The sequence below is a fragment of the Passer montanus genome, unplaced genomic scaffold (genome assembly GCF_014805655.1).
Source record: "Passer montanus isolate IOZ18808 unplaced genomic scaffold, ASM1480565v1 scaffold33, whole genome shotgun sequence".
Taxonomy (NCBI): domain Eukaryota; kingdom Metazoa; phylum Chordata; class Aves; order Passeriformes; family Passeridae; genus Passer; species Passer montanus.
Window position 1 is genome coordinate 8,896,943 of NW_024368041.1, and position 13,049 is coordinate 8,909,991.

At 36.9% G+C, this 13,049-nt stretch overlaps 1 protein-coding gene across 3 annotated transcripts in view; it reads right to left on the reverse strand.

Annotated features, from left to right (window-relative positions):
* Positions 1-5,316: 5,316 nt before the first annotated feature.
* The window catches only part of DNAAF11 (dynein axonemal assembly factor 11), a 36,471-nt gene continuing 28,738 nt past the window's right edge, over positions 5,317-13,049 (reverse strand). For all 3 annotated transcript variants that reach the window (XM_039715528.1, XM_039715529.1, XM_039715530.1), the window contains one exon: positions 5,317-6,376. In XM_039715528.1, coding sequence (XP_039571462.1) covers positions 6,190-6,376 — 187 coding nt within the window. In that variant the 3' untranslated portion in view covers positions 5,317-6,189. The remainder of the gene's footprint in view (positions 6,377-13,049) is intronic.

The window sequence follows — 13,049 nt, forward strand, 5'->3', positions numbered from 1 at the left end:
GTTAAGCATCCAGTGTCGAACACTGATAAAGAGGGAGAATTTGCTTTACAGATCACAGACATGTAATTATGTATCTCAACACAGCTGATAAAGTGTGAGAAATTACCTGCAGCCCCACAGAAACCCCCCCAGCACATTAGCACCAAGTAATCTGTGACACCTTCACAACAATAGGTACATATTAACATGTCACAGGAGCCTTTGATCCTTCCCTATGAAAATGTTCAGACTGAAACTCGAGTTATGTAGAATAGAAACTGAAAAAGTTTAATTGATTTATCTAAGATACTGTAGACTTATACTGGGGGCACACTTGGAAAAGTTTTAAGAATGTTTGACAGTGACTTAGTTTCACACATGAATTCCCAGATTGAGCTAAAGTGTAGGCATAAATTTAAAAAGGCAAGCATTTTTCTATAGCATATTGAAAAATAATTTTAGTGAGATGAATATATCTTTTACTACAGACATAAGGAAGGGTGACACTTTAAAACATTTAAATAGCTGGAGCTGTAAGTAGATACTGAGCAGAAGTACACATAAGGAAGTTCTGGAAATGGTGCAGGATATCAGCATCTTTAAATATTCAGAAATACAGTACAGAGTCTTAGGTTCATGGAAATTTAAAAAATGAGTGAAAAAAAATGGACTTGATTCCCTTAGAGGATTTCCTTTCCACTGCAGAATGGAGTAAGGTGCAGGAAAAGCAGACAGCTTGGATTTCTTCTGTGGCTGATGTCATGCTTCACTTCAGCTATACTTCATAGGTGTCTGATAAATCTCCATGGATGCTTTCCCTTTGAAAATTTTTATACTGATGATGCACTTTCATTTTAAATAGGGAAGCATATTGGAACTTTATTATCAATCTCAGTGAAATCCTTAATTAAAAAGTCAGATGGCTGCCTGCCTTGTTGCAAAACCAGAGGAGCCAACACTAATTTATGTACACTGTCAAACAGGCATAATTATGCTGCTGGTAGACTTGCAGATGGTGAACAGTAAGAGCACAAAAACAAGGGTCAAAACACAACCACAGGTCACATCTTTCTAGCCAAATGTTCACCAGTCAACTCTTCTATACACATATTTCCTACAAAGTTTCTGAGGAGAAAGATGTTTATTGTTTGGAGCTAGCTGTGGAGTTTTTAAGTGCTTTTGTTCATATGATACATGCCAAAACTTCTGAGATCTTTTTTTGCCCAGACATTCAGGCTGTACCACACTGAGAGTTGTATTTCCAGGAACAGAAGTACAGCCCCCAGTGTGGACTTGGTTATTATGATTTTCCTATGGATTTTCCTATGATTTTCCATGATCCATAGGAAAAGCTGTTGTCAAATATCAGAAAAGTGCCTTATAAGTTGAGACACCTCCATATAGTGCCCTATATGGGAAAACTGACACTTCGTGCAGATCTGAATTCATCCAAGGGCAAACTATTATGCTGACACCTAGAAAAAGCAGAGGGCTGGTTCTGTCTGTCCATCTCCTTCAGGGAATGGGCTTTTGTCTCTTGATCCCTGGCCAATTCCCACATTAGGGCTTCTCTATGAGGAGCTGTAGAGTCTCTTTAAATGGATCCGTGGGTCACATTTCTGTACTCTGTGTAAAGGAGTGGTTGCTGTTTTCTGAAGGGTTTGTAAGGCAGAAGAACCTATGTCCAATCTGTCTAACATGATTTCCTTGCTTCCCTGCTCCTTCTATGTCTATGTTTTATTAGTAGCTTAGGTAATCCACGGTGATTCTGAAACCAACAAAGTAAACAGTCTCCAGAACTGATGTACTCTGTGGCTCTCACAGTGTTTTGACTGTGACATGTTTGATGCAGGAACAATTTGTACAAAACCTGCCTCTGAGAGATCCCACCTGATTATTAGATAGTTCCAGTGCACAACTGTGCAACCAAGAGCAGCACTTCTGACACTAATAATATCTTTTATCATTTCTGCTTTTCAAAAAGCAAAACATGAACTGTCACTCTGAGTAAGCTGTGTTTTCTAAATTATGTCATCTCTTTTGTCCCTGCTAATTCATATGCTGTTTTCTTAGATTTCAGCTTCATTGAGCTTTTACTCTGCCTGGGTGTATCAGAGGTGGAAGGAGAAAATTTGTTCTGTCAGTATTGCTCAGGTGCTGCACATGAGAACAATAAGCTTCAGCATGCTACAGCTGACCCTGTAACAGAAAAAATAAATATATTCACAAATAATTTGCAGTTAAACTGTGAATAGGTGGTGCCCAGTGACAGGACCAGAGACAGTGGGCACAGGCTGAACACAGGAGATTCCTCTGAACATCAGGAAAAGCTTTTTCTTTTACTGTGAGGGTGACCAGGTGCCTGCACAGGTCACCCAGAGAGGCTGTGATTCTCCATCCCTGTAGATACTCTAAAGCCATCTGTAAGTGGTCCTGGACAACTGGCTCCAGTTTAAACAGGGAAGTTGGACCAGATGACCATCACAGGCCCTTCCAACCTTGAACATTCTGTAGGCTATGCTTTAGTTTGGGTGAAGTTACCCAGTCCAGCACTACGTCTTTCATATTCATTAACCAGTAAGAAATCTATTTGCTACTCACCAGTTCCCCCTTATGGGAATTATCATGTGAAACTGCAGTGGGAAAGCATATTTTGCATGTCCAGTACTGTTACTCATATGTAATATACTGTTACTGAGTATATTCAGAATTCTATCTAAGACTAAAAGACTCTTTGATAGTATTGAACCAAGTTTGTTATTTTATTGCACATTTTTCTGCACTACAACTGTAATTGAAAGAGCAGGATAGCTTTATCTGTCATAGTGTAACAGATTCCCTTCTTCTTTTGCTTTTTTCGACCAAGATTAATCAATTTAGTTGCTGGAGGGAACTGAACATTTTCTGTTTTGTACATCAACAAAACTCTCATTTTGATGGCAAATCCAAAACTTACATCCCATCCCAATTTTAGAACAAGAGGAAGATTTTGTGGCAAATCCAAGAGCATTCCTGAAGTGTTACACATCTTTCCTCTCAGTACTGCTACAATTTGTCATTAACTCCATCCATCTCCTGTCTACTGGATGATGAGTAAATCCATCAACTGCATACTGCTAAAATTCCTTCAGTCATCTAGTTAGAGGTGAAATATCACAACACACACTCAGTGCTTTCTGAAATTTTAATCTACTTAACCCAATTACATAGTAAGAGATAATGCTGTATGTACAAGTGCTGAGTCTGCAGTGGCAGAACGCAGCAAGTGGCAAATCAGAAAGCAGCACTTTTTTGTCTCCTCTAAGTAGGAGAATTGTGCTCCAGATGCACAATGGCTTTGATTAGCTGTCGTGTCCTTAACTGGGGGGGACAATGCTGGAGTTTCCTTCCTCAGTCTTCCTTTCTCTGGTGGGGGCTCTGACTATCTTTCATTCCTTTTGTTATCTTCCAATTTTCACTATGCAGGGGATATTTTATCTGTGTTGGCTGCATGTCCTTTGTCCTCAGTTGTCTTCTTTTCTCAAAATTGCATTGCAGTAATCAGAAATTTTGTAAGCTGTGTTTGTGCTCTTGTGGTGTCACCTTGTGCTCATGCACTTTGTCCCTCTGTGATCAACCTCTGCTTGTGTTCTCCATGGCCCATACACAATTTAGAGGTTTATTGAGGTTTATTGAACTGAGAGGTTTATTGAAGCTGTTTCTCAAAACATACTCCATTTTCAGGCTGGATCCCAAGATTATGTTACCATATGAAACAACTCTTTCTTCAATAGTACCAAAAATGTTTTGCTATTGATTTTCCTATGAGGTGTAATTGTAGTTCAATACATTTTTTATTTTTCACCCAAAACCAGAGCAACATCTATTCACAATGAAACCAGATGAAAAAGAGAAGTAAGTTGGAATGGGGAAAGATACAATCATATTATCCTTTGGTTTGACATTAGAGATTAATTTTTATAGCTCTCTTTATGAAAAAATAAAACAACCATACCTGACCAGGCTGCATGGATGCCTCTGTTTTCCACAATTGTCTCAAACTCTTGACAGATTCATCCACATTGGCTGGAGGTTTGAAAGGTTGATTGTCCCAACAGATTTTTAGAAATAAGCAATGAAGGAAAAAAGGAAATCCTGTAAAAGGTTCACTTCTTAGAAACATCAGGAAATCCTCACAGCAATCAATGAAATTACAGGAAATAAAAAATTTTTTGGATCTGCTGCCAAAATTTACAGATTTTTTTCTTTAAAAAAGTAGTGAAACCTTTTCTCTTCATCTATCCCAAGGTCAGCAAAATTCATACTTCTGAAACAAAAGGAAGTAGGCTTGAAAGCAATAAAAACATAAATTTTCCATCTGATTGCTAAAAATTACTTTATCTGTTGCCTGTTTTCCCATTTGGGCTGCACAGTTTCATGAAATGGCACCAACTTTTAGGACTCCCAGGCTCTTCCTGGGCTGCAAGGGAGTCTCTGTTCCATGGGAATTTCTCTGGGGCTGCCGGGGGGGACCCCTTCTCTGAGCCTGCAGCTCTTCCTGTCCTCCCCCTCCTCCAGCTCCCCTTGGGGTCCCTCCTCAGCTCCTCCTCCTGTACTGCTGTCACCTTTGGCCCTTGCTGGAACCTGGTTGTATCCAAGATCCTGCAGCCCCACTGCCACCCCCCAGGGCAGGGACACCCTGTGCCATCTGAAATACAGAACCTGGATGTGCAGTCTAGAAGAGGATCCATGCTCATCCCATGGGCATTTTACTGCCCAGTGAGATCAAGAGAAAAATTTAATATGTCTTTTCCATAGTTAGCTGGCAAGGTTAGGCATTTCTAGTGAATTGGGACATATTGCAAAAGGAGTTGATGTTTTTATACTCCATTAACCAGAGCAGAGCTGATTAAATATATTCCAGGGCTCAGAGGCTTGCATCATTGAAGAATTTATTCTGGAGTTAGTGCAAAAATTGAGTCAGTGCAAAAGAAAAATCCAAGATGATATGACGGTCCATCAGATGATGCCCAAATTCAACTTTGGTTTATGTCTTTGAGATATATAAATTTTCTTTTCAGCTTTTAGTATATCCAGCATTAGTATGAAACTTCATTTTTTACCCTATATCCATTTCAAATTGCAACCGAAGAAAATGCATCGGTTCAAGCCATCAGCCTAAGCTGATGGATATTTTCTGCTTCTCTTCAGTGCACTTTAAGATAGACGATTTATCTTTATCTTACATTAAGCATCTGTGAAGAACTATAAAACACTTTAGAGTGGCTAAAAATTCCCAGAATTCAATGGGAATATTTTCATTCAAACTGCTGAGGTTTTTGCACAACATTTTTCACAATTAGGGACACAGCACTTTCAAAGGCCGAGTTATCAACGTGACTGTGCTGAGGATACTGTGGGCATGATCTGAACTTAAACACTGGTTCAGTTATAACTGCAACTTACTAATCTTCTATCTTAAGGATGAAAACAAGTTTTAACCAGAAAATATTGTTTGATTCTTCATGACTTTGCTTGCTCTTGACTAAAAGCAAAAGCTGATCTGAATCTGAAGCATTTTCTCTTCCAAATGAAGTCTTCCATTATAAACAATTACAAATGCATAAGGAAGGTGATGTAGGTCACTCAACTTATTTTTTTTCTTGAAGTTTCTCTTTATTCTCTCCCAAAACCTTCAAGGAGTGGAATTGTTAGGAAAGCTCCAGAATCCAAGAGCTGTGCATTATGCTGGAGATTCAGTGATGAATGGTAGATTACAGCAATATCACTCCAACCATAATCTTTTCTTCTCCTGTTGTCTGTCATGAAAATGAAAACACTGAAGGAGTACACAGAGATTTTTCCTATCCTCAGTTTAATGAGAAAAATCATAACTCTTGTTACAAGTGCTTTCTTCCTTCCTTCCTTTTCTCTTTTTCTACAGTAATGTGTCATCTCTCAACCCAGATAGTAAATTGTTTGAAGAAATTACAATCTCTGATATAAGGCCCCTATTCTACTTTCAGTTACTAAGTAAACAATCTAAAAAGAAGAATTTATATAGCAATATAATAACAGAAAATGCAGCAGAAAACACCAGCATAAAAAAGTTATTGATAGGAAATGTAATGACATTGCCAACTTCAGCTCTATCTTATTTTATTTACACATAGGGTAATGAATTCGACACAAGCATTCACACTACTTATAGAGGGAATATTTCAGAATGTTTCAAATTAAGGGAGGAACCTCTTCATTATTTTCAAAATCAACACAGCTCTTCTTAACCTCTGTAACCTTCTGTGGTTGGAGAGTTATAGGCCCCTGTCCAGTTTTTTCCTTTTCTTGGATTATCTTTGTCACATCAGGGAATGAATATTTACTAGGATCCACTTCCAGCTTCTCAACTTGTCCACTCCTGAGACAAGAGGGAAATAAATGGAAAAAAACATCATTTCAGTGTCAAATATAACAGGACTGTTTAAATTTATTATGTGATTCCATGGTTCTATTTTGGGCGCCTGCCTATAAACACATGGTATGAGGGTTGTTACTGAGTACAATTAAACCAGGGTTAAGAGTTCTTGTAACTTGAGAATTGATTGCTAAATAAAAACCCAAAGTGTAAACACATGAAAGTAATACAAAATCTTAAGATTTTGTACAAAAGAATCCTTAGTCTCCAACTTCAAAAGTTAATTTTAGATAGCTGTAATTCCCTTTATATCAGAGCATGGTGATTGCTGGTATCACAGTACAAATGGCTGGCTTTTGATGTAAGATCATTTTTTTTAATCCAAATTTTTTTTCTTCTCTTCCTTTTTACACAGTTCCTTCTCACTGATTGTCTATTAATTTCTAGGTGTCAGGTCCATCTTTGGAAAACAGAAATACTTGCATTTATACAGAAAATACAAGTGTAGGGACTTGTCTGCCTTGATCAGCTAATTTTTATATTTTGGCAATCCTCACCATGTTTTTATGATGAAAAAAAATTACATTAAATTAAAAGTTAGAGTTTTAACACAATTTTCATATTCTATTTCTATTAAGGATACTCTTTCAGATGACACTTAGAAATGGCCACTCATTAAGGCAACCTATCCACATCACATGATGATCAAATATGTGAAACAGACTGTCTGTCTTGCAGCATTTAATCTCATTGTTTATTTCTAAGAGAGGAGCTCAATGATTAAACTGAAAAAATCTAACCTGCTTTCATGCAATTTGTAATTGTTTACATGGAAAAAATGGCAAAACGGAAATTTAATTGTACAATTATGTTTAATTTCTTCAAATTACAACATGATTTGTACATCTTCATGCTCCATTTTATACTGAGTCACAGTTCCCAGCTCAGCATTAGAAAAGACAGTGCCTCACCCTTCAGAGATGTGAGAAAACTGTTTACCCAGGAGACCAGAAAGGCTCCTTAGAAATAGAACAAACAAGGGGGAGGCAGAATTCTGTCTGCGTGACAGAATCCATTTTATGCATGACAACACAGAAAATGAAAATTTGAATATAAAGTACAGCAAAAAATTTTAAACTGAAAATACACCATCTTTAGTTGTTAAAATAGGGAGAGCTTAGCAGGGCAGCTTCCAGATTCTGCCAATGCTTCTCCATCAAGGCTCTGGGAGATATGAACAGGCATCCCAGCCCTCACTGAGAGCAGGAAGGGCTCCTCCAGGAGCTCCAGACGAGGCAATCACCAGCCTAACCACCTCTTTCAGCTCTATGCACTAGATTTTTCTTGTACCAAAAGAATAATTTGATAATTTTTTTCTGAGCAGAAAACAGCCAGAGAAGCTAGCTGCTTTAATAACCTGCATAAATCTTTTTCAAATAGTGGCATAAGCAAAAATTACTCAGAGTAGAATTTTATGGGTAATGAAAACAAATACAAGAAAATTCTTATTTCTTTACTCTGAACATTCTTCAATTTATAATGCTAGATTTTTTTTCTGATATTGCACTATACTATTTAATGAAACAAAAAACTGTTCATTTGTGGCAACACTCCAAAAAATGTTCATCCCCCAAAAGTAAACGGCATTTTTTTCCCCCATGTAATTTATGAAATGTGCTGTGACCTGGAATTACTTTATCAGTAGCTGTTGGTGAGATCACAAAGAGAGCAGACCCTTAAACTAATCATTTACCACTAAGCTGAGGCACCTCAGAAAAAGCTAAAAAAGCACAAACATGAGAATAAATTAGGCTCAGCTTGCGCCTCCATCACATGCTAGAAGAGAATTTCCTTAATATGAAGTATTTCAATTAGCAGTGGTATCTCACATTTGTTCAACAGCTCTAAAATTGTAGAAATTGTCAGTCATGAAAACACAATAATGGAGTTTGAATATCTTATTGCTTAATAGCAGAATACACTTCAGCATTCCAGAAATAAATTAACAGTGAGTGTCATAAGTAACAATCCACATCAACAAGCTATGACAAGGTTATTGCATCATCTCAAAATTGCAACAATACATGTAATCTCAAAGTAAGTTAGCAACAGGCAACAGGTAAGACTGGGAATCACACACAGTGAATTTTTCCAGAAAGGAAGTGGATTTTCATGTACTTGCATGAACATGATCAAACATTCTGTACTCGTTTAGTAAAGCTCCACAGTGCTATCCCAGCTACTACAATACAACAATTGGCTGACAGCAAGACTCTGCTAGGCTGAAATCAGTGCAGCTGCAACACAGATCTACTGCTCTCATCATGCAATCTATGCAAAAGAGGTTGGGTATTGATGAAGTCAAGGTCATTTTATGAAGAAAGAACAAGGGTTTTTCCACGTAATTAACAGACTAAAAATCATCTTGTCGCTGAAGCTCTTCCATGAGCAATGGTAAAACAGCTGTTATGGAAACAAAAATATTCCTTGAAGCTAGAGAACATACCTGAAAACCTCAGTGTTTGCAAACTATTTCAAGTTCAGGTCTAAAAACAGATGAAGTTCACAGTTTTTATGGCACTGCTACCTGCTGCTGAGTGTTCTCAACCTAAAAAATTATGTTCAAACACTAGAGCACCACACAAAAACAAATTAAATCCTTTATTTCCTCCTGACATTTTCTTCCCTTTGAAAGGCTATTTCTACCTCCACACAGTTTTGTTAGGCTTTTAAAGAACAAAATTAGAAGACGCCCCAAAAATAAAGTTTTGCATATCTATAGCAGCCTGCTGAACAATCTGGTGTGTGACATACGGCATATCTGATAATTTCTTATTCATATCTGTATTTCTTGATAATTTACACTTTTATTTACACAGTCTTTAATCCCCATACTTGATATTTAAATTATATTTCCCTGTGTCAACTTCTGAATTTCAATAAAATTTAGATTGCTAGAGATTCCTCATTTCTGGGTTTCTGGATCTTTGATCCAGAATATATGGTTATTGACATGTGACTGAAAGTTTCCTTTCTGGTATCAGGATATAAATATAAAGATATTTAGGAGTCACAACCAAGCACTTTGAAGAGGCACTTTTTCAAATCTTTTAATATTGTGAATGAAACAGGACAAAAAATCATTATCACCCTAGACAAAGTACTAATAAATCCTTTTCTTAAATAAGAAAATACACTGATTCCAGTATATGGAATGACATCTCTTTTGAGAGCTTAGAGCTTAGACAATTCTTTATTTAGGTGTGTTAAAAATTTATGGTGAAGGTAGGACACTTGCCATACTCTGGTCTCAATTTTTGAAATTATAAGCTTAGAAAAAATCTACTAGGTAATCTAAGCAAATAATTATGTACCTAGAAAATGAATTCCTCTTTCATTGTGTAAGAGACCTTTTAAATCTCTGTATATGTGTGTATCTAGAATGAAGCTGTCACTAGTGTGTTCAGAATCAGTGGGAAGACATGAATACTGGTAGAATCAAATGCATTTGTAAGGGACAAAACAACACTGAAGAATAACTAACAACTCAGTGGTAAATGCTCTGATAAAGAAAAGGCTGATATCTAGGTCATTCTGTTCTAAAAGACAAATACATTTCACAAATAGGATTCACCAAACTAAGAATATATATATGACTAATGTCCATGTTTCTAAAAGGTAGACAGAAAATCATAGCCACTGTGACATTTTCAACTTCACTGTTCCATCCCTTTCCTTCTTTTGAGTAATCACTTCAAGATACTAAATTTTAAACTGACCGTACCTGCAAGCAAGAAATATGCTCCAATATCTGTAATATGCAAATTGACTCTGAATTTCTATATGTGGCTATAATACCATCTTATTTTCTCTCCTTTCACTGTTAAATTTGTCAGCCAAACTTGAAACTCTTAAACATTTGGGAAACATATACTGAAAACTGACTTTATTCTAACAAAGTTTTTTCAAAGTTATGGAATGGTAGAAAGCAACTTTTAAGTGCACGTCTTTCCTCAGACTTTTGACCTTGTCCCATCTGCACAACCAAAAATAACTTTAGACTGCAGTGATCAGGAACTAACTGAAGTGTTCTCTTGAGAATGCTTTCTCCAGAAGGGCACGTTTCTGAAGCCTTCTCACCTTTATTATAGTTAAGGATTATCAGATGTCAATGCGCAAATTAGTTTTCTGCAAATCACTTCTGAGGAACCTCACGTTTTGTTCTCCTAATTAGTCAAATGATGGAGATGTACACCCTCTACTTTGATTAGCTCCAGGCCTCTATGAGAATTCAAATTACTCCATATTTCGAGATTAGTTTGATTAAAAGGCACTTTCAGCATGTTGCTTAGTCATATCTGACTACAGTTTCTGGTTAAGAAGCCAAGTGAATTACAGTTCCTATGATTCCTCTTTCCTACACAATATTACTTGCATTCTAAAAGTTCTCAATGTCTTCATGACAGCTAGTAAACTTCATTACCATAAAATATTAATTCTGCAAACTGTTCAGCTCTTAAGATTTGTGATCAAAATCCAGGTATTTATCAAAAGTATCACATCTAATTAGAACTGATAACTGTTATGAATAGAAAATTGTATTTTTTTTTAAGTTTCAGAGTTAAAAAGAAAAAAAAAAGTCTAACCGGTCAGACTTCTTTGGGTGTGCTGCCAAAGAAAAAGTTCCTAATTACCTGTTAATGGCCGGTGATTAACTATTGTTCCTCTGATGCTGGCCGTTTGCCAAAAAGATACCAAGGGAAACCCTCCAGGGTAAAGAGAATGGGCAGTGACACCAGAGACAACATGCAAATGAGAAATGCATTGCACCCTGGGTTTTTACAGTTTTACAGTTTTTACAAGAAAAACCCCTAAAAATCACGAGCCAACAAGTGACTTAAGTGACGTCTAAGGATGGGAGCATAGTCCCGTACCTGCTTGGACCTTTTTGTTTCTCACCCTAACTTAAAAAGAAACTGATTAAAGAGACACCCCAGGTTTTTAAACAAACAAGCTAAGGACTCCACGACTCTCCCGTGAGGACAGAGTCCCCAGCTCTGTCTGCAGACCAGTGGACAAAGCTGCATCATCCTCCTCCTTCGTGCCACGCCTGGGAGCAACGGCGGCGAGGGCGCAACCCGTCGATTTCTCCCCTCCTGAGCTGATTCTTCTTAATAAAGGCATTAAAAAGGAGAAGATCTCCTGCCCATTTATTTCAATAACTGACTTTTCATTTGTGATCTTTGCACACATTTACTTATCTGTCATTCAGGCCACTCTTCAGATGCACTTGTCTTTCTTTACATTGAAATGTTTGTGCTTGGTTTAGACACTGAGAATTTGGCTTCTGAAAGATCACATAAATCCCCTTGCAGCTCTTTCAGATCAGTTTATCTGCAACATCATTCAGTTTCTGACCTCATCTTACCTCCTCTTCCCAGTCCTGAGGAAATTACTCATTTTGTTCTACTGTATTTCTCTTCACAACACAGAGTTCTCCCCCTTCCAACTCATCACATCCCTCCATGAAAGATGTAGGAATTTAAGACTGGGAGAGATTTTCAGCCATTCAGTCTGTGGAAAGGCAGTATTCTGACGCTTCACAAGGCCTGCTTTAAGAATTCAAATTAGAACTTCTCACTCCCAAAGAAAGATTCCTACTCTTAGATCTACAATTTTTTTCCCACAGATTTTATCTTTACTTTTTCTCCACCAAAATGAACCAAGCTAAATCAGGGTCATCCAGTAAAACAGAGCTTTGCAGTATGTTTCATCATCAGTAACATCTCAAGTGAGATGGCTGTAGGAAATTTTTGAAATAATCAGTCTTTTATTCTTTATTTGTTAATAAGCAAAGAAAAGCTCAACTAAAACCAAAGACTTCTCCAAGAAAAGTAAAGTAATGCTTGTTTATCACTGAAACTGCAAACCATACAAGAAGTTCTGTTAATGAGTCTTTTCATGACATGTTTGCTAGAAAAAGATTGAAATTAAAATCCAATACAGTAATTAAAAACATTCAAGTTTTCTCAGTCTGAAGTTCAATATAACTTACAGGTTATTTTATATATTTTATGTCTCTCACAATTAGTGAAATTTGATTGAAAATGGATAGCCTGTTCAGAGGCATTTAGGGGCTCCACCAGCAGACAGAGGTGGACAATCCAGCAGCATATTTTTCTTTTTTTTCCTCCTTAGGAATCCAGAAGGAAAAAACCTCAAACCAAACCAAATAAAACAAAAACAAAACAAAAAATTGCCAAAAGCCATTCACTGCCACTAAGAACTGATTCCAGTAGAATGTAAGTCAGATTTCCAACCTAATGCATTACATGGCATTCTCTAGAGCACGTGCTGACTTGTACCCAGTGCACTCCTGCAAAGCTAAGAGGGGAAAAGACACAGAGCAGTCAGATTTGCAATGCTTGAACTACTAAGATAGGAATCACCTCTACTTTACATTCCTTATTTCAATATAAAAAGTGTGTATAGATCAGAATTTCTTGATTAGTTTTTAATTCTGCAGAAGTTGCTAATCCATTCCTTTGCTTCTTCAAATTAAACCATTTCTCTGGCTACATTTCTCAACCTCTCTGTATATAAAGATCTACAGTAATAAAAAAAAAAAACCAAAACAAAACAAATAAAAGCAAAAGAAGAAAACTCAAAAAATTAA